This window comes from Sebastes umbrosus, chromosome 3 (genome assembly GCF_015220745.1).
Source record: "Sebastes umbrosus isolate fSebUmb1 chromosome 3, fSebUmb1.pri, whole genome shotgun sequence".
NCBI classification, from domain to species: Eukaryota; Metazoa; Chordata; class Actinopteri; order Perciformes; family Sebastidae; genus Sebastes; species Sebastes umbrosus.
This window is the reverse complement of record NC_051271.1, coordinates 27,115,177-27,135,716: the sequence shown is the minus strand read 5'-3', so window position 1 is coordinate 27,135,716 and position 20,540 is coordinate 27,115,177. Positions and strand designations below refer to the sequence as shown.

The window sequence follows — 20,540 nt, the reverse complement described above, 5'->3', positions numbered from 1 at the left end:
AGGCTGAGGACGTCTGCCAAGCCGACACTGTCCCAGGACACGGAACAAGACACACAGTGCTCCCAGACTCCCGAGATAAGTTCATTGTTAGTTACGCATTCTTAACTAATTTTATTTATACAGACAGGAAAGCTGAACAGAAAGCTGTGGTGAAACTCAGTCATGCCCATTGGTTCCACAGCGGCCAACTTAACCTCTGGTGTATCTTTTTTAGGGCTGTCAATCGATTAAAATATTGTCCATAGTTAATCAGGATTAATCGCAAATTAATTACACATTTTTTATCTGTTCAAAATGTACCTTAAAGGGAGATTTGTCAAGTATTTAACTACTCTTATCAACATGGGAGTGGGCAAATATGCTGCTTTATGCAAATGTATGTATATATTTATTATTGGAAATCAATCAACAACACAAAACAATGACAGATATTGTCCAGAAACCCTCACAGGTACTGCATTTACATAACAAATATGCTCAAATCATAACATGGCAAACTGCAGCCCAACAGGCAACAACAGCTGTCAGTGTGTCAGTGTGCTGACTTGACTATGACTTGCCCCAAACTGCATGTGATTATCATAAAGTGGGCATGTCTGTAAAGGGGAGACTCGTGGGTACCCATAGAACCCATTTTCATTCACATATCTTGAGATCAGAGGTCAAGGGACCCCTTTGAAAATGGCCATGCCACTTTTTCCTCGATAAAATTTTGCGTAAAGTTGTAGCATTATTTATCCTCCTTCCTGACAAGCTAGTGTGACATGATTGCTACAAATGGATTCCTTAGGTTTTCTAGTTTGATATAATAGCAGTATCTTCACCATCTCTCGCTTTAAAACTGATTCTGCTACAACCGATTAGATTTCTATTACACTGACTCACTAAAATTTGTAAAAAGTGGAGAGAGTAGAAGAAAAGGAGTTAACTTGTACAGAGAGGGAGGATTGAAAGAGATGGAGAGATATTAAAACTGTAGATACATCTGGCGAGAGGAGAGACAGACTGACAGGAAGGAGTGTGTGCGTGTGCGTGTGCGTGTGTTTGAGTGGCTGTTGGATTCACAAGAAAACTTGCAAATATTCTGTAGTACACACACCGACTCGTGGACACACCCACTCAGCATCAGGCTGACGCACATGCTTTCACATGTGGGTCGGTTGCTTACATACTTACACAGGTTGGCACATCATCGCATATCGTTCCCTTTTTCTGTTGAATAAGAAACTACATGATGTTGGTTAACATGACGTATAGACGTTGGGTCATGAGGAGTTTCACTGAATGGATCGTTCTAGATTTACTTCCAAAGCATTTCTTCACGCCTTGCACCAAAGGAGAGTTCAAGTTAAATGTTCTTGTGTCAGAGAGGGACAACATCAACTATTTTAAAGGATAGAAAGAATTTTGCTTATTTGATTGACTTATTTAATGTGTCTTTTTCATATTCATATATTTTAAATAAGTTGTTCTAGGCTCATTCACTCCAGATAACTTCCAAACTAAATAGAAAATATCTCCAGGGTACATGCAAGCTTTAGTTTGTAAAGTGGAACTCAATAAAAGCTGCATTTTACACAGTTAGGGCTTCAGTTGCAACTTTTTTCATACTGTGAGTAATGCAGAGACAATACAATATATTTAAGTTGCAAAACAACTAAGACAAAGCTGAAATAGCAAACATCTATTACTTTTGTATGTGTTATTTAGAAATGATCTGCAGCGATAATCCTGTCAAAATATGACAACAATCTTAGACATAGCTGAGTTAGGCGTGCATACAGTATTTTTTTTCCTGGAAGCTCTTATCTTACGTACTTATAAGCTCACTGATCCAGTAATGGGCTGCAGTAGGGTTGCTACAAAAACACAGAAGTAGTGTTGAAAATCAGCTCTAGTCTGTGCTGTAGGGAAAACTCATGCCCATGGAGCAGCGGTGCTAAATGAGGGGTTCCTTGAATAGTAACACCAGCAATCAGGTGGAGGCAGGCAGCCCATAAAGACTCCTGGACCAGGTTCCTTTATGGCCTACAGTTGTTCCTCCAGCCATCACCATTTACAAACTAAAGCTTGCATGTACCTTGGAGATATTTTCTATTTAGTTTGGAAGTTATCTGGAGTGAATGAGCCTAGAACAACTTATTTAAAATATATGAATATGAAAAAGACACATTAAATAAGTCAATCAAATAAGCAAAATTCTTTCTATCCTTTAAAATAGTTGATGTTGTCCCTCTCTGACACAAGAACATTTAACTTGAACTCTCCTTTGGTGCAAGGCGTGAAGAAATGCTTTGGAAGTAAATCTAGAACGATCCATTCAGTGAAACTCCTCATGACCCAACGTCTATACGTCATGTTAACCAACATCATGTAGTTTCTTATTCAACAGAAAAAGGGAACGATATGCGATGATGTGCCAACCTGTGTAAGTGTGTAAGCAACCGACCCACATGTGAAAGCTTGTGCGTCAGCCTGATGCTGAGTGGGTGTGTCCACGAGTCGGTGTGTGTACTACAGAATATTTGCAAGTTTTCTTGTGAATCCAACAGCCACTCAAACACACACACACGCACACGCACACACTCCTTCCTGTCAGTCTGTCTCTCCTCTCGCCAGATGTATCTACAGTTTTAATATCTCTCCATCTCTTTCAATCCTCCCTCTCTGTACAAGTTAACTCCTTTTCTTCTACTCTCTCCACTTTTTACAAATTTTAGTGAGTCAGCTAACAAGGTTAGCACCTTTAGCTGTTTGAACAAAGAGGCCAGCTAGCCAGGTCACTGTGTGTTTGGACAGGCTGATAGCGGCTGGCTACGGGCCACTACTCTAATCCACTGTTTGTATATTTCCCTGTTGGCCCTACACTAGTGTGAACATGGCCAGAGCTCTGGGCGGATGTGCAAACATAGTTGGTGAAACACCCAGTGTTGCATTACCACCCGCTTGTCAGAGTGTGAGCATCAACAAAGGGTGGCTGATTATTGTATGTCTGCAACAAGCCACTGATATCACAAGTGAAACATCTTTTCACAAAAGGTCAACAATCACGAATGCCTGTCACTTAATTATGAGTGTTACTGTGGAATATCAAGTCAGATTTAGTCTCATCAGTGTTTGTTTCATAATGTTATATATAGGGCTGTCAATCGATCAAAATATTTAATTGCGATTAATCGCATGGTTGTCCATAGTTAATCACAATGAATCGCAAATGAATCACACATATATTTTATCTGTTCAAAATGTACCTTAAAGGGAGATTTGTCAAGTATTTAATACTCTTATCAACATGGGAGTGGGCCAATATGCTGCTTTATGCAAATGTATGTATATATTTATTATTGGAAACAAATTAACAACACAAAACAATGACAAATATTGTCCAGAAACCCTCACAGGTACTACATTTAGCAGAAAAAATATGCTAAAATCATAACTTGGCAAACTCAAGATGCCAACCAGGGAACAACAGCTGTCAGTGTGTCAGTGTGCTGACTTGACTATGACTTTCCCAAAACTGCATGTGATTATCATAAAGTGGGCATGTCTGTAAAGGGGAGACTCGTGGGTACCCAGAGAACCCATTTTCATTCACATATCTGGAGGTCAGAGGTCAAGGGACCCCTTTGAAAATAGCCATGTCAGTTTTTCCTCGCAACAAATTTGCGTAAATTTGGAGCGTTATTCGGCCTCCTTCCTTATTTAGCTAGTATGACATGGTTGGTACAAATGGATTCGTCAGGTTTTTTCTAGTTTCATATGATGCCAGGAGCCATAGTTATAAAACAAAGAAACACAAGCAAATTTTAGCATCTTTGAAGCTATAACCAGCATGTTAGGTATTTGTACTTGAGATCTCACTTAAACAATCAATTATCAAAATTACAATCACTAATTGTCCTGCAGATTGACTAATTGTTTCAGCATCAGATTAGAGTACGCAGATGTGACATGCAGCAATCCTCACATTAGAGGATTAGTTGCCCAGTGAATGCTTGGCATAAACAAATAGCTTATAACTTTGCGGTGGTCCAGCCTCTCCTGTTGTTGAAAGGATTGCGTTTTCAGTGTGACATCAACAATGATGCTTTCTAGGAACATCTGACCGTCTCTTAAAGTCAAACCAAGAAAATTATGAAAATCACGATCATGAAGTTCTAAACAGAGGACGTGTTTTTTGCTTTTGCTTCTCCTCAGGACTGAAAACCTACCTGATTTCAGGAAGGAAGTTGGAGCTTGATGTGCAGTGTGGCTGTTCTCAAGTGGGACTGCCGGGCGGAGATTTTGTTGGGGTCAGCCTCTCCCCCTGTCCTCAGCCCCGCACACCGGACCTAATCCCTGGGGGAGCGCAGGCTGCTGAGCCCCACCAACCTCCAGACAGGATCGGGGTAAGTCAGAAGAAACAAAAAAGTTGAGGGTGCAACATAAAGATGGATACCTCTACTGTTAATTCTGTGATTTCTTTGTGGCTGAAATCACAGCTCTATAACTCAAATTAGAATATGTTTGTACCTTTTACATGACTTCCAAATATGACCCACACTTCCAGGTATTTGGCTAAAAATCTGATTCCCTTCTGAGTGAATTGGTCTTATTTATGAGGAAACAATGTCATCTCAGTACAGGCCGTCCTTTTGGCCAGTGTCCACACTCAAACACTCCTATCTAAGTGTTCTTATATGTCCTTTTGTCTCTCTAGCCTCCCTGTGTGTCCCGTAGTGTGGTCTTGTCTTCGGGGGCAGAGCAGGGTGATGATGTGGCTGTGCTGAACGGCTGCCAGGAGGAGCACAAGACCAGCAGTGCCAAGGTACAACACACACTGAGGCATGAATAGTGACAGCACCAGTGCATTTGTCAAGCACCCCTTTAAGCATTTACCACTTAAACCCAACAATCACGCCCTGTGTCCTTCCCTCTTTGTGACCTTTTTCTTTGCTGTTGTTCTTCTTCTTCTTCTTCTGAATCTTGTCCCTCTCTTCTTTGTCTTCTTCTCCTTCTCCTCCCGATCCAGTTCATCCCAGGTCACAGTCCCAGAGCAGCCAACGGTCTCCTGAGTCCCCCGCTGGAGGACCCAGTCCGAGCTAGCCAGAGCTCCCTGTGCGACATGCTCCAGGAGAAAGAGAAGAAGACTAGCACTAGCACGGGGACTGGCACCAGTCTGGGCATGGCTGGAGGCACAGGGGCAGCGGGCACGGGAATGGACCACTCCGCCCTGATCCAGCTGCGTGCCAAGAACTTCAGAGAAAAGAGCGACGCCCACTTTGTGGATGTTATCAGGGAGGACAGGTGAGCGAAGAGGTTGAAGGTAGAATTCATGAACTGATACTACAACTCAAGGGCGACTGATTTTGTGTGATTAGAGTGAGTAGAGGTGAAGGTCATGACTAAGATCTCATGTTTATATATTATAACTTTCTAAATTAGTAAGCATGAATTATATGAATGATATAAACCTCTCTACATCATTTTTCCCCTTTCAATGTGTGTATCTATCCACACCTGTTGCCAGTCTATCACAAGGATAATACGTAGCATTAGACAGATTAATTTTTACATGTGTTCAGAGTGTGTCAGGAAACACACATGAAAATAGAGACAACCATGCAAACTCCCTACAGGAAGGTGCTCTTAAAAATAGAATACATAATTTTGCTCACCAGAGTACGATGATGGGTTCAGATCTGCCCAGATAAATTGTACCAAGTGGGAAAACGAACCAGAGTATGATTCTTTTGGACCAAACAACGCAAAGCTGAAAACGCCCTAAAAACAAGTTCACAAGACAGAAAAGGTTGAAAGGTGGTATATTAATCTTGTGTTCTCTATAACATTGTGAAATTTAAACACTATTTAGGTGGAGGCTTCAAATAAGCCCGGTGGGTTTTTTTGCCTCTTCCCGCACTGTATATTATATTTTTTTGGTTATGTTTGTGTAGTCTTAAACAAACAATATCCCATCTGCAAAATGTTAACATCTACTTAAAGTAGAGTAGATGGAAAAGTGGAAAAGAAGATTCAAAGATAAATTCGTTGCCAATTTTTGTGCGTTTTGTTGTTTATTTTTTCAGAAATATTTGATTTCCAAAGGAAAAACTATTCCCTTTATATTTATCTCTGTGGTTCACAGTCTGATGAAGGACTACTTTTTCAAGCCACCCATCAACAAGATCAGCCTCAATTTCCTAGAGAGACCGCTGGAAAAGGCCTATCGCAGCAGCTACAAGGAAGAGGTACACACACACACACACACACACATTCTTATAGGTATTATCATATCTATAAGAACTTTAAATTGACTTTTTTTCATTACCGTGCCTGTCACTGTAATTAAAAGCCTCATCACTGCCTTACTCAGCACTAACCTCAGAATAGTTCCTGGACTTTAGCGACTTTCCAGTTTCCACACATGTCACAAGGCTGAGAGACACATCGGCCTCAGACAAACAGTAGTGTTATAATACATTCGTTCTCAGTGTGCTTTGTGCCTGCGTGTGTCTGACTGTGTGTGCATGTGTTTGTGAGTGAAGGGGGGGGGTTCCCAAATGTTATGCCACATTAGTAGGACACACACTGTCACACACACAGAGTGCCAGTTCCAGTTGGCCTGCATTGACCTCACAGCCTTGCAGCCCCCTGCTGTTACACCGGTGTTACTACAGAGCTCAAAAACACAGACATTCAACCTCTGAGTTCATTTCATGCAAATCTGCAGTGATACTCACTGATGATCAGTCTTTGTACTTGGCTGTGGCTTTCTGGCTAAGGTGTGGAAATGTAAACTCCTGATAATAACTTTAACTTTGCACTAGTTTCAAAATTTATACATTTATATTTTGTGTATATGTATATGTTTATTTCTTTTTTTATTTATATTGAAGTTTAGAAGATAGCTTCCTCTGTAGATTTAACAGTTTGTTTATTTATGTGTGTTTAAGGTTATAATTGATAAATGGTTTGTTTTACTTATTTTTATAATATACTGTATATATGATTTTTTATTATTATTATTATTATTATTATGACCTGTCCAGGGTGTACCCCGCCTTTGCCCAATGTCAGCTGGGATTGGCTTGAGCCCCCCCGCGACCCTTAACAGAATAAGTGGATACAGATAATGGATCGATGGATTATTATTATTTATTTATTTATATTTTTACCCGTAGACCTTAGGGTTTCTACACACTGAAATTAAAACACTTGTTTTATACAGCCACCTTTCATCATAGTAGTTCTTTACAGTACTATCTATGATAACATTACAACTACACACAACTACTTAGATTTAGTTTTGTTTTTTTGTTTATTTTCTACTCTTTCAAAAGCAGTACACGCTCTACTGTATACTTTAAAAAAAGCTGAACAGAATATGTTTTGGGAGTTTATTATGTATGGATATATATCGGACATTCATAATATTCAGTATTTAACAGATGAGCATTTTTTTAAGTTAAGTTAACTCTTAAGTAGACACTCAAAAAACCCCTGTGTATGTGCAGTGTAAGACATTTAAGCCACCGCTTCTCCTCAGTTTCACATCCCTCTTCCCCTTCCAGGTAATGAACGAGGTGCAGGTGCAGACATTTGCGAGCTCCACCTTCAGCTCCTTCCTGGATGTTCTCCTCAGCTGTTTTGTCTTCCTGGCCCTGACGCTGGCCTGCTTCCTTCCACCTCTGGTGAGCCCGACCACCGTGGGCCCTCCGGCTCCCGCTGCCCTGGCCGTGGCTCCCCTGGCCGGCCTGTTGGAGCTGGCCTCCCTAGTGCTGTCCATACGGTGAGGAGGCTGCGTGTGTGGGAGTGCGCACATATTTTGTATCAAACAGGGTTTGACCAATATGTTTTTTTAAGGACAATGAAAACATATTTATATAATGTAATACATTCATGGTATCAAATTTTGACCATTTTTGTGAAACAAAATGACAAGGACTCTGTGTTTTCCCCAGATATTTTTTTTTTCCTGGCAGGATGGAAAAGCGTCTGAAATATAATTCAGGCTGTTGGGTTGTTGTCAGTGCTGTGCCATCAGGGCCCAATCATATCTAAGTGTTTGCTTCCAAATTGGCTGCTGTAGTGCTTGGTTGGATTAAAAGCCTGTATCTCTTGGGCCTCAGTGGCACGGGATTGAAAACCACTGATGGACCATCCCATAGCACAACAACTCTCCACTGAAACCAAAACAAATTATTTGATGTGGTGGTTGGCTCCCACACCGCAATGGATTAACTCCCCTGGTCAGATATGACTGGCTCATGTCTAGTTATTTGTGAAAGACCAGTGTTGGCTCAGAAATTGGCACAATGACGTCCTGGGACCAGGTAGAGCTCCAAACCCCCCCAAAAGCTGGTGCTCAAGTGCTTAAGATGTGTGATGTATTTATGTGTTTTGTGGTGGGATTTCATGGGTGTGGCGCATCTCAGTGGAGAACATTTGAAAAGGAATTCCACTTAATTACATTGCCATGTAATAATGCAATCAATCTTCATCTTCTAGCTGGGACTTGGACAGCATAGCTGTATTTTAATTATCTGTCTTAATTAAGGACTAATGAGAGTCTGCTGCAGTTGTTCCCTGTCTTAACAGGAAGAGGAGTGGGGGTGGAGTGAGAGTAATACGGGGAGAGATAATATGTTTTTCTTTTTATGTGACTTTAATTTTGTTCGGTTATATTTTGTTGATTCTTATTTTGTCTCTTTTAGACTGAACTGATATTGCTTTGGAGTTGTTCTGCTGGAAACTCCTCCTCTGTTGTCTCCTCCTAACACTTTGTCCTCCTCTCCTCTCCTCTGCGGCAGTATGGCCTTCTATCTGGAGGAGGTGATGAACTGTACCCGCTCCCTGCTCCTGGTGGTCTCTGGATGGGTCCCCCGTCACGTGATCGGGGCTGTGTTAGTCTCCCTCCCTGCCATCTCTGTCTTGTCCCACCTCACCTGCAGCGTCCACGTGCCCCTCCAGGTAAACATGTCTGTTGGTGGGTGGTAGGATTAAAAACTTGTGTGCGTGTGCGCGTGCGCGTGCGTGCGTGCGTGCGTGCGTGTGACTTTACATGTACAACAATGATAAGAACGGGTAAAAATACACAAGGAAAGACAAAGAAAACAAGGTGATGTAAAGAACTTGACATGATACTGTATATATATATATGTATAAACACAACAAACCAAAATAAATGATGAAAAAATAGTCATAATAATCATAATAATAACATCTTGCAGTTCCTGTGAGTTAAATTTGTGTTATTACCGAGTGTTTAAGGGGGCTCTGTTAAATATGACACATGCGTTTATGTGTATGATTGTGTGTGTAGGGGCGGGGGGGGTAATAGTAATACTAATAATAATAAAAGTAATGCATATTTTTGAAAAAGAAAAATAACTAGGTGGTGGTAATCATAAGGGAGGAATGAAAAATAAATAAATGAATAGTTAGGTGTTTAGAAGTGTCAGCTGTTGTAGTGTGGATGGTCCTGGCTGTCTATTCCATAGTTGAGTTATGTGGAGATTGGGGCACTGATGTCACCGGCAGTGGTGGGAGGTCGTTTACTGGGGTGAGGATGTGTCCGTGTGTACAGTTTATTGGTTTGTGTTAAATGGGTAGGCGAGTGATAATGATGAATGGGGCCCAACATCTGTAGAATGAATCTATTTAGTTGTTTTTTAGTGCTATTTCTCTTCCTGTTGAAATGTACTCAGATAATAGAAGGTGCCACCGGGATGTTGAGAGGATATTTCTGTCTTTCCGGCTTAGTAAGATTGTCCTGGTTAGCGATTGTTAAGGTGACTAGTATGGGTTGTTCATATTTCAGTGGCGGTTCAACTGAGGAGAGGTCTCGAAGTAGACATACAGAAGGGGAGACTGGAATGATGTTGAGGATATTTTATGTGCCATGTCTGTCCTGAATGTTTGAATGGAGTTGCAGTTTGGAGTTATGGGTTAAGCCAAGTTCCCACTACACGACTTTCAAAGTCAGATCGCTGTCCTGTTCACACTACGCGACTAGCTGTCTTGTAATCGTGAGTCTTTAAGTCGTTGTGGTTTTCACATACCATGACTGACCGGCGACAGGGGGTCACACAATACAAGATCTGTGTTCATAAAATAGCCTTTTTCCATCGGTTTCCACACTCTTTCTTACTATTTATACCACTAGGTGCAACAACAACTTTGCTCCGTGTTGCAAATTCAACACGTACAGTAAGTTCCTGTTGTTACAGGCGACCCCTCCTCCCCCAAGTTTCCCCTCAACCCGTGTCTTGCGCTTTCATTGGCTGGCTGTAGCTCGTGGCCAGAGTCCCCGACAGGTCCAGATATTTAGCATGCTAAATATCTGGAATGTGTCTGCGAGGCATCGGCTTGTGTCGGAGAGCCTCTCGGTGAGCGTCTTTGAGCATCTCACACAAGACGCTTGAGCGCTGATGTGCAATTGGCGAACCAATGCCGATTTGCCTCTGATCTGGTGCTTTTGACCGTGAGCTCCAAAAACCGTCGGGGAGCGGAAAATCAGGGCTAAAATGTGCTCCTTGTAGCCGCTGCTACTGTTACAGGGGCTACTGCTAATTGTGGTAGTGGTACTACGATTGATTTCCAAGCTACAATCGTTTGCCCTCGCTGATATCTCTAAGCCAAAGTAAGCAGAGAGGAGTCGGGTGGTTTGAAACCTTGCCCATGGTGGTCTGAAGCCAGAGATCCTTAGAGACCAGTAGAGCCATTAGCTGGCATTAGCCCTGATAGGAACTGTAGAAAGAAAACAGCTAGGAGGCTTCAGGAGGCTTCGCCTGTGGACCTTGGCACCAGACATGTTGACATTTCTTCTTCTCTGAGTCCTGTATGTGAGAAGATTGAGAGCAGCCATACTTCACAGAGTTTTTGTACTGTTTTGAGTCAAGGCCGTATCCAGCTCTAGTATAAGTTTGATCCTGTCTTTCCAGCTTTGAGCCAGAGGCTGCTTGCAATATGTGTGGCGTTTTGATATCTTGTTTTTCAAGGATTTTCAACACCCCATTTCTCTATCCATTTCTCTCCCACCCTGCTCCGTCTCTCCCCTCCACTCTCTCCATCTCCTCGGGGCTTGCAGATCAAAGCGGTAGTCTCAGGGAGGGTTGTTAATTAGACATGCAGTTTTCTGGACTTTAATGCCTTTGAAGATATAAGACCCAGTAACAGTGGGTGGGGGGGAGAGGGAGGATATGTGTAGGGATGAGAGGGGAAAAGATGTTATCCTGTCAATATAATCATTAACAACCTGTGAATGTCACCAAATTACTACTGCTGTCTCCATGAATGTTTGCTTGAATATAAAGCTCAAATCAGCATTAAGTTACATCAAATGTATTGTAGAAAATACGTACCTACTCCCAGGTAAGGTGTTGGGGTCTTAATGAGGTATTTTGGAGGGATTATTGATCATTTTTATCAATTCTCGATTGGTAAAAAATGGTTAAGTTTTGCACAAATGTTTTGCAAATCTGTGTAACAAATGGTATCAACCCCAAAATTGCTGCAACAACTTATGAGACATAAGTGATCATGGGATAGGCCATCATATACTTCCATCATAATGTTCTCAGCCCTTATACACTTCTACGATCAATTTTAATGACTATGACTTGATTTATGACTTGAACAACTTGACACACAGTGCTGTGCTGCATCTCAAATCTTCAGGTTCCCAGCTTTCAGATGATGTACACCACTTCTGTGTGACATCTACTGTTGACCTGCTATCTCCCCCTAAAGACCCCCTGTACAAAAAAGACAAAAATGGGAGGCTCTGCACTCGGTTTAATGTCTCAAGTATGTCTTAAGTCTGGATAGCAAAAGTCAAAGTATGGAAAATGTATTATTTTTGTCATCTGCTGTTTGTCTTTGACATGCCTAAAGAACAACACCCTGCCTTCCTGTTGTGCTGTGCAGTTCATAATCGGTAGTGTGCAGGATTTGAAGTGCATAAATAGACACCAGTCTTCATAAGAAAACACACGTTTTAACCTTCTTTTTAATCTTCTTTAAAATTCCTGTGACAATACAAATAAAACTACAACTAAAATTGAAAAAAGTTAACTAAAACTTACTCTGATATTTATAGAAAATAAAAACTGAAACAGAAATTACACCCACAAATCTAAAGGTAAAGTCTTGTTTTTGTAGCATGAAAGAACTGATTTCAAGTATTTATCTCACATGCTAGCGTAAGCAATAACTGTTTTAGACAGAAATACTGATTTTAAACTGTTAAAGAGGACCTATTATGCTTATTTTCAGGTGCACACTTGTATTTTGGGTTTCTTTTAGAACATGTTTATATGATTTAATGTTCAAATGTGCTGCACCTCTTTTCAACCTCTGTCTGAAACGCTCTGTTTGAGCTCCTGCCCCCCCCTCCCAAAAATCCCAGCTCCGCCCTAATTAGCTTTGTTTGAGGGCGTGCCAAACTAGCCGCTTGGCAAAATGTGTTACTTGGTGACATCATCACGTTACAGAGGAAAAGACGGGACTTCAAACGAGGCGTTTCAGTCAGTTCAAGAGCAGTGTTTCTGTGGGGGAGAGTAAATCTCTTTGGCGTGGACTTTGGGCTTTGTAACTTTGCAGACCTTTTACATGCACAAAAAACTATACCTTTAATGCATCTAAATTTTAGCAATGAACCAATATTACTGCACTCACACAATATTGTGTTTTGAGTCACAACAGTTGGATAATGAATACGTCAAGGAATTTTTTTTTTCTTTAATTCAGGAGAGAAATGCAGTGTTAGCCAGCCGTAACTGATATACAGAACTGTGTTGAACCCTTCATTTATTTAATTTTACCTCATAATTTCCTCTCCTACTCAACACACACACACACACACACACACACACACACACACACACACACACACACACACACACACACACACACACAACGGCCTCACAAGCTGAAATGTATTGTGTTTGTTCTGATTTGCATTCACAGTATAGTCCTTAGTTGCTTTGTTAAGTCACTTTAATGACTAGCCCCTTTTCTCCAGGTGACCATGTTCTTGTGCTGTGCCACCATCCTGGCTATCATCCAGTATTGTAACTTCTGTCAGCTAAGCTTTTGGATGCGCTCTGTCCTGGCCACTGCTACAGGGGTCGCCCTGCTGCTGTTACTGTACAGCCCCTTGCACAGGTACAGGTGAGCACTTGTTATTTGCACACGTTCACAAATACCAAATGCAAATATGCGGTACACACATGCCCAAGTCAATAGTTACACAAACATGCGTAGCTATACTATCCACGGTATGCACTTAGCGTGGCATCTCACATTTTATTCACTTATAAAGACTTCATACAAGATTTCATATATACATACCCAGTTGTTTTGGTACTACATACCTCTATCTACCTGTTCTTCAGCCAGTAAAGATGATTTAATACAATCTGTATTATGTATGTTTGTTCATGTCTGCGCAGTCCTTTCTCCTGACTGACACCCCTCTTGTCGTTTTTCAGCTCCGGTAATAACAGCTTGCCAGTTCATGGGTGAGTGTCGCCGTGGAAACAGAGGGGTTTGATGGATGAGTGGCATTTGAAGGGTCAACAGGGGCGACGGCTCTCTTTTATATTTTTCATAACTGCAGCTCTCTCTGGCTTTTACTCAATCTCACGCTTTCCTGCTCTTTATTCACCTATCCTCCTCTCTCTCTCTCTCGCTCTCTCCTCCTCTGTCTCCCCCTGTGTGCACCAGGAGTAATGGTTGCTAAATGTCACTTGTGGTGGAAATGACTCATACAGACCGTGCTGGCTTGAATTTGTTATTAGAGCCACAAATTAGCTGACTACACTATTGAGGAGCAGAGGGGGGCTGGAAAAGACTCCCCTTTCCTTATCAGTTAGCATTTTGATTGGCAGCCGCTTCTCAAGGCTTACAGGAGACAAACTCTGTTTATATCATACTTGAGCACACTGCTGTTCTAACAGAATCATTTTACGAGAGGATCTTCAGGTGTTTATCAGTTTTTATTAGTCTGTCGACCAGCAAGGAACATGAGGTTTCTGAGGTGAGGTTTTTAAGGACAAATAACCCTTCAAACCTTTCTGACATTCAGTATGCTTATATGTACAACTGTGCTAATTGCAAATACTAAACTAATTAGCTTAAGGTAATATTTTGGTTACAGGTGCTGGAAGTAGGGGTGCTGGGGGTGCTGCAACACCCCTTGTTTTTTTCTGTAGGCCTATTATTTAACTGCAATGGAAACTAAAAATATAGGCTATATATTGTTAAAATACTGTCTCATATGAACCTCCGCGGAGTGATTGCGCTTCGGTAGATCCTCATTCATTTCCTGTATGAAATGGCCATATCCTCACTGTCCTGCATTATTATAAACCTGGTTATGGGTCATCCATACACTTCTTCACACCCTCTTCCTATCCTCAGTTCTCATGCATTAGCTCTGTGTTGTTTGACTGTGTAGTTGCTGTGGTTGCTTCGACATACTTGATGTTCAAGTTTTCTTTTCTATAATCAGGGTTTTCGCTGCTGTACAGCACGTTTTTACGCTGTGTTAAAACAACGTGAATGTACGGGACGGCACAGCACAGGGAGGGGGGTGAGAACGAGGTTGCTGTAGCCTAGTTTATTAATATAATGTGAACGTCCTGCAAAAGCAGCAAACTTTTTGAGAGCGAATCATCTAGCAGTCATTTTGTTAGAATGCTGGGTCAGAACTGGTTGTTTACTAATGCGTCATGTTACACACTGATAAAACCATGTTCAGGTTTTGAATCTACTCTTTTGATTCACAGAATATGATTTTAGAGGGCAAACATTGTAGAAGAATTACATGATCAGACGTTATCTATAGTTGGCTGACAATAATGGTCCAAAACGATGTAAAATTGCATAGAAGTCAAAACCTTCAAATTTTCTTCATCTGTAATGTACTCAATGTTGCTTTATAAATGAAGAAGATGATATACAGTTTCAGTAGTTGGACTTTTACTTTAGAATGACTGGGTGGAATATTTAATAAATAAATTATTTTATCTCTCATATAGTTCGGCTTCAGTTAGTGATTTCCCACATTGACCAATGCTTTTTGACAACAACCCCAGAGAAGCACGTTGTTTTCAGTCAAAGAAGGACGTATGGGCACATCAGTGTAGCCACGTAGTCAACTAGTTGTGAGTATTGGGTATGATTTATTGAGGCCAGTGGAGAAACAAGTATTTCTGCCTCCGCTACGATGAATTTAAACATTGGTGTAAAATTTGCAAGGATTACAGTACTCTCTAGCTCATTGATGTTGAGGGATGATTCTAAAAAAATCCTGTTATCAAACTTTATTAAGGCTGCAATGGAAATATGCCATCACGATGTCTTGTCATCTACATGTAGCATACAGCACCTCACACCAAATCGGGCCAGGAAATGCAAGTTGGAACACCGGTAGCTGTTTTTTAAAAGTCCGAATGGATTCTCCAGCCTCTATTTCATCTCTCCTCTTTATCCTGTTGATCATTTTCCTGTTCTGCTGTGCCTGTGTTTGCTATTCCATCCTCTTACTTTTCTTCTGTTCTCCCCGTTTTCTCGCTCAGACTGAACATCTCCACATCCGGTGATGGTGGTTCAGCGTCAGTCACTCCGGAACCTCCCCCGAGACCTCTTGACCTTCTGGTCCCAGAGGCTGTCCTGGCCTTCTTCCTGCTTCTTCTCCTGGTCTGGTTCCTCAACCGCGAGTTTGAGGTCAGCTACCGTCTCCATTACCATGGCAACGTAGAGGCTGACAAACACCGCTCCAAGATCCAGACGATGCGAGACCAGGCTGAGTGGTTACTGGGCAACATCATCCCCATCCATGTTGCTGACCAGCTCAAGGTTTTTGTAGTTGTTGAAACAAAAATATCTGACTTAATTATGAAGTTTATCAGAACAGTGCTTAATACATACACCTTTTTACTGGTTTTGTAGTCCAGAAATCCCAAAATACATCCTTCTTAATATTTTTTTCTTGAATGAAGGAGATGAAAGATGGAAATCTTAACCATTGTATCGTCACTATCATCATAAATATAAGCACATTTTAAAATATTTCAACACATTTCATTGTTTCCTCAGGTGACCCAGAGCTACTCCAAAAATCACGACAGTGTGGGCGTGATCTTTGCCAGTATCGTAAACTTCAGTGAGTTCTATGAAGAGAGCTACGAGGGAGGAAAAGAGTGCTACCGCGTCCTCAACGAGCTTATCGGAGACTTTGACGAGCTCCTTCGCAAACCCGAATTCAGTAGCGTGGAAAAGATCAAGACAATCGGTGCCACCTACATGGCGGCGTCCGGATTGAACGTCCGGGAGTTGGCTGAGAACGATGACGACTCTCTACACTCTCACCTGAGGGCACTTTTCAACTTTGCCCTGGAGATGATGGGCGTCCTGGATGACTTCAACAAGAACATGCTGGGTTTTGGTTTCAAGCTCCGTATTGGGTTTAACCACGGGCCGCTGACAGCGGGGGTGATTGGCACCACTAAGCTGCTCTATGACATCTGGGGAGACACGGTCAACATTGCCAGCCGCATGGACTCCACCGGGGTGGAGTGTCGGGTGCAGGTGAGCGAGGAGAGCCACGTTGTGCTCAGTGCCATGGGATTAGAGTTTGACTATAGAGGTACAGTGAATGTTAAGGGCAAAGGTCAAATGAGGACCTTTCTGTACCCCAAAAGTGGGGAAAGTATATACCAAGATCGATCGGAGCTGGACGCCACCGTCGGACCCTCGTCCATGGCATCAACAGCCAATAAGACTTCAGGATCTGTTGCCCAGGCAGCAGCTCTTCCTCCCTCTTCTTCCACTCCTCCTTCCTCCTCTCTTTCCACACTCCCTCCTCAACCACAAAGTGCTGTAAGGCCTTCAAGAGCAGGGCCCGAGCCTGGGCAAGCTAAGTCCACAGAGGTGAGAGAGGAGGGATATAGGGACCCTCCAAACCTCCCCGGGCAGTCCCCTGCCACAGACCTTCACCTCCCTCCCCACTCTGAACTGGGCCCAGAGCCTTGTGCTGCACAAGTGCCCTCCCAGGTGCAGCCTGCTCCTCTCGCACTCCAAGAGGAGGAGGATGAAGAGGTAGACGCCAACGAGCTAACAAAACTCAACGAGGAGTTTTATGCTCGTCTCTGATCCCTCCTCTCCTCTTTCCCCTGACTTCTGTCCCCTCTGCTGCCTCCAGCTGCTGTCTGACTCTCCAGAACCGATTGCAGGTGCGAGCAGGATGTCTCTTTACTTAAGGTGAAGTGTCTTCGGCACGGATGAAGAAGAGGGAGCTTGTCACTCCAAAAGAAAAAGTGGTTATAGAAATGGCTACTTTCATGGGAATGTTGTCTGAGTGCTGGGGTGGGTTAGACCTGTGTTGAGCACAGCAGTGTGTAGGGGAGAAGGCTGAAAGGGGTTCAGAGGGAAGGATGTTTTGTTGGTGTTGTTCTTGATGTTTTTTTTCTTATTCATTTTTGTTATTAAGTGCCTTCAGGACTAGAACAGTGAACGAACAAATATGAATACTGAACAAAGTTTTAACGATCTTAGACTACGGAACATGCTGTGGTTTCCTACACCATGCTTTTATTTTCAATGCAAGTATTTCTTTAAAAAAAAAATCATTATTGTTGTGCCATATCATTTGTTTTAACTTGATCAAAGTCTTGACCTTACTTAAGGGAAAATTATTATAGATTCTATATAAGTGCCAGTGCAGCATGATGGGCTGAGCAGGGAACTATGGGAAGAATGAGGGAATCACATGAAGCAGTGTTAATTTATGTATTCTGCTTTGACATGAGGGCTTATTACAGTATTCATTTGTGCTAGAGTCTCGGTTTAAAGGGGACATGCTACAAAGCAGGCTGCATAGATTTTAGTTTGTGTAGCAGCTAAATGCACATTTCAAGCACAGGTCTTGCACAGTGTTTTCTCGACCACTTGTATTTGGTAGTTATTACCGTGAAATAGCTTTTAAGAGCGTTTAAACAGAGTCCTCATCTGTCACAACGAGTACAATCAAAAGCACAAAATCAAATCAGATAAGGGAATATAGATTTAGAGGAAAGGGTGGTTTTAAAAAGTGAGATCATCACAAAAGCAGGAAGGCACTTTAAATATACTAACAGTGATGCTCTACCCAACGTGCGTCTTTTAAGTATGAAACACTCCTCCCCGTCGGGACCTTGAAAGACGGGTGTAAAATAAGGTTGTAGTTTGATCTTAAACGGCGAATTTCATTAGATGGAACTGATGTTGGATTCCACAGAAGCGTATCAAACCAATCCTGCAGCATAATACACTTCTCTGCTGTCCATCTGTACGTATGCTCTGTTGGTCCCAGTCATATTTCCATCCATCAAAAGTATGAGCAAATACTCTTCTACAGTCTCAGTGTTCTTGCACGACCTGGCCTGCTTTTTCATTGGTCAGAACCACGCCATTGGAGCTCACTCATTGGCTAGACTGAAAGCCGCTATGCTGCGGAAAAGAGCAAACTACGTTTACCTGGAGATTTTCTATATTTTTTGTTGTTAACGAATAAAAAAAACAAACAAAAACAAATGAAAAGACCAAAACCAACAGTGTGTTAGTCCATCTCTCAATACTTTCTGACTTCCCTACACTGTAGGCCACAATCAGCTGGGCACTGTAGTATTTTTTATACATGTTTTGGGGCATTTTATGGCTTTTTTTTCATTATACCAGAAAGTAAAGTAATGACAGGAAACAAGAGGAGAGAGAGATGGGGAATGACATGAAACAAAGGTCCCAGGCCATGCATTAAACGGGGGATGTTAGGGTTCTCCTGGGCACTGTAGTTTTCAGCAAATGTTTCTCTAACAGGAGTAAATTGTTAATTTGGTGAGGATTGTATTCGGTGGCTGATGTGATGTGCTAGTGAGTATTTACAGCAGTGGGACGGTGTATGTGGGATTGACTCAAAATGAAACTACAGAGCCCATGTTAGTTGTAATGAAGGCACATGTCAGAGCTCTAAAGGCCCTGACACACCAAGCCGACGGTCAAACGTTGGATAGTTTGGGGCTGTCGATGAGTGTCTGCCGGCCGATTTTTTTGCGGTGTGTCCCGCACCGTCGGCTCTAGTCTGCCCTTGTCACAGGTTTTTCGGCCGATTCAGCATGTTGAATCGGCGGCGGAGCCTGTCGGTGAGAGAAATCAATCTGATTGACTGTTCAGATTAAGCGAATCCATGCATGAGAAGAGAAACGGAAGTGAGGAAAGCACTTTTTTGCGCTCTCACATCGCCTTTGTCTTGGCCGACAAGTTACATTTGAACACACTGCAAAGACGACAGCCAATGCCCAGTTACCGCGTACGTTCTGCTGCTGCTTGAGATGAAATATCTCTCCTTACCAGCAGGTCGTGGTTGTCTCTATTTGCCATTCAAAAAGGGAAACCAGAAGGCTGAGGACTGAGGATATACAAGCCGTTGTTATGATACGTACATGAAACAAAGCGGCGTTTGCCGACCATTTTTTCACACCACTCTCACTCACCTCTTAGCTTCATTCCAGACGGCCATGTCACTGTGAAAATATTTGTGTATTGGAATGATCAGATGAGATGAAGATGAAAAATGAGAAGAGCCTTCTGTGTGTGTCCTCTTGACTTAACTCATTGGCTTGCTTTCCTCATTTCCGTTTCTCTTCTTGTGCACTGATTCGTTTAAGCTGAACAGCCTATCAGAGTGATTTCAACATGCTGAAAAGCCTCCGACACTGGCAGACTAGAGCCAACGGTGTGGGACACACCACAAAAACTAGGCCGATAGACGCTCATCGACGAACCCAAACTGGCCGACGCCTGATCGTCAGTTCGGTGTGTCAGGGCCTTTAAGGCACAGAGGAATGAGATATATCAGACTTTGACTACACAGACATTACTTGTTAGTAAGATCAGTTCATTGTTGGATTTGGTCTTTTTGTGAAATTTGTTAACTGTAAGAAAAATACATAATCCAACCAGACTTAACCTTTAAAATCCCAGCATGGTGAGAGTTTGATACTCAAAAGATATTGAGTGGAGTATCACTTGAAGTGGGACGGTGAGGGACAATCACCGTGTAGTTCTTGTTAGATGATAGGGCGATCCACACTGCCGTTAAAGTGTCAAAGCACAGATCGACTACAGTTTCTACAGTGCTGTGTTTAAAACCTCACACTCAAATTCAGTTCCATTCGTTGCCTTCATCGCCAGCAGAAAAAACAGACATTGGTCAGTTCATCACTATAGATGTATTCAATAGTTAAGTATTAAGTCTGCCTTTAGCTGTGTGATTTGCTGTTGAAGGGGTGGGACTTTTAACTTTATCCTGTCACAGCCTTTACATGGAGGAGGCCCTCTACTGTATCAATATACTTAAATTGTGCCACTTTAATTGAGTGATATATAGGTGCAGTGCAACCTAAACTAGCTGATTGTTTTGTGGTGCCTAAAAAGTATGACTGTATTTTTTTTGAGTATTTTGGTTTTCACAAAGTTTTTTATCATGCTGTTTTCATAATGAGGATAGATTA

At 42.1% G+C, this 20,540-nt stretch overlaps 1 protein-coding gene and 1 long non-coding RNA gene across 3 annotated transcripts in view; one reads left to right on the top strand and one right to left on the bottom strand.

The window, feature by feature from the left end:
• adcy9 (adenylate cyclase 9) overlaps positions 1 to 19,532 on the top strand; it is a 43,846-nt gene extending 24,314 nt beyond the window's left edge. Inside the window, exons 2-11 of one of the 2 annotated variants that reach the window (XM_037764639.1) lie at positions 4,201 to 4,391; positions 4,703 to 4,810; positions 5,015 to 5,289; positions 6,131 to 6,233; positions 7,557 to 7,774; positions 8,796 to 8,955; positions 13,010 to 13,152; positions 13,479 to 13,508; positions 15,570 to 15,849; positions 16,090 to 19,532. In XM_037764639.1, coding sequence (XP_037620567.1) covers positions 4,201 to 4,391; positions 4,703 to 4,810; positions 5,015 to 5,289; positions 6,131 to 6,233; positions 7,557 to 7,774; positions 8,796 to 8,955; positions 13,010 to 13,152; positions 13,479 to 13,508; positions 15,570 to 15,849; positions 16,090 to 17,145 — 2,564 coding nt within the window. In that variant the 3' untranslated portion in view covers positions 17,146 to 19,532. Of the gene's footprint in view, positions 1 to 4,200; positions 4,392 to 4,702; positions 4,811 to 5,014; positions 5,290 to 6,130; positions 6,234 to 7,556; positions 7,775 to 8,795; positions 8,956 to 13,009; positions 13,159 to 13,478; positions 13,509 to 15,569; positions 15,850 to 16,089 lie in introns of both variants that reach the window. The other variant, XM_037764638.1, reaches the window with a different exon arrangement.
• LOC119485241 lies at positions 579 to 7,593 on the bottom strand. The gene is made up of 3 exons (XR_005206229.1): positions 7,583 to 7,593; positions 7,183 to 7,185; positions 579 to 739 (listed from the first exon to the last, which is right to left on the bottom strand). It is a non-coding gene; the product is annotated as an uncharacterized LOC119485241 (long non-coding RNA).
• Positions 19,533 to 20,540: the final 1,008 nt, after the last annotated feature.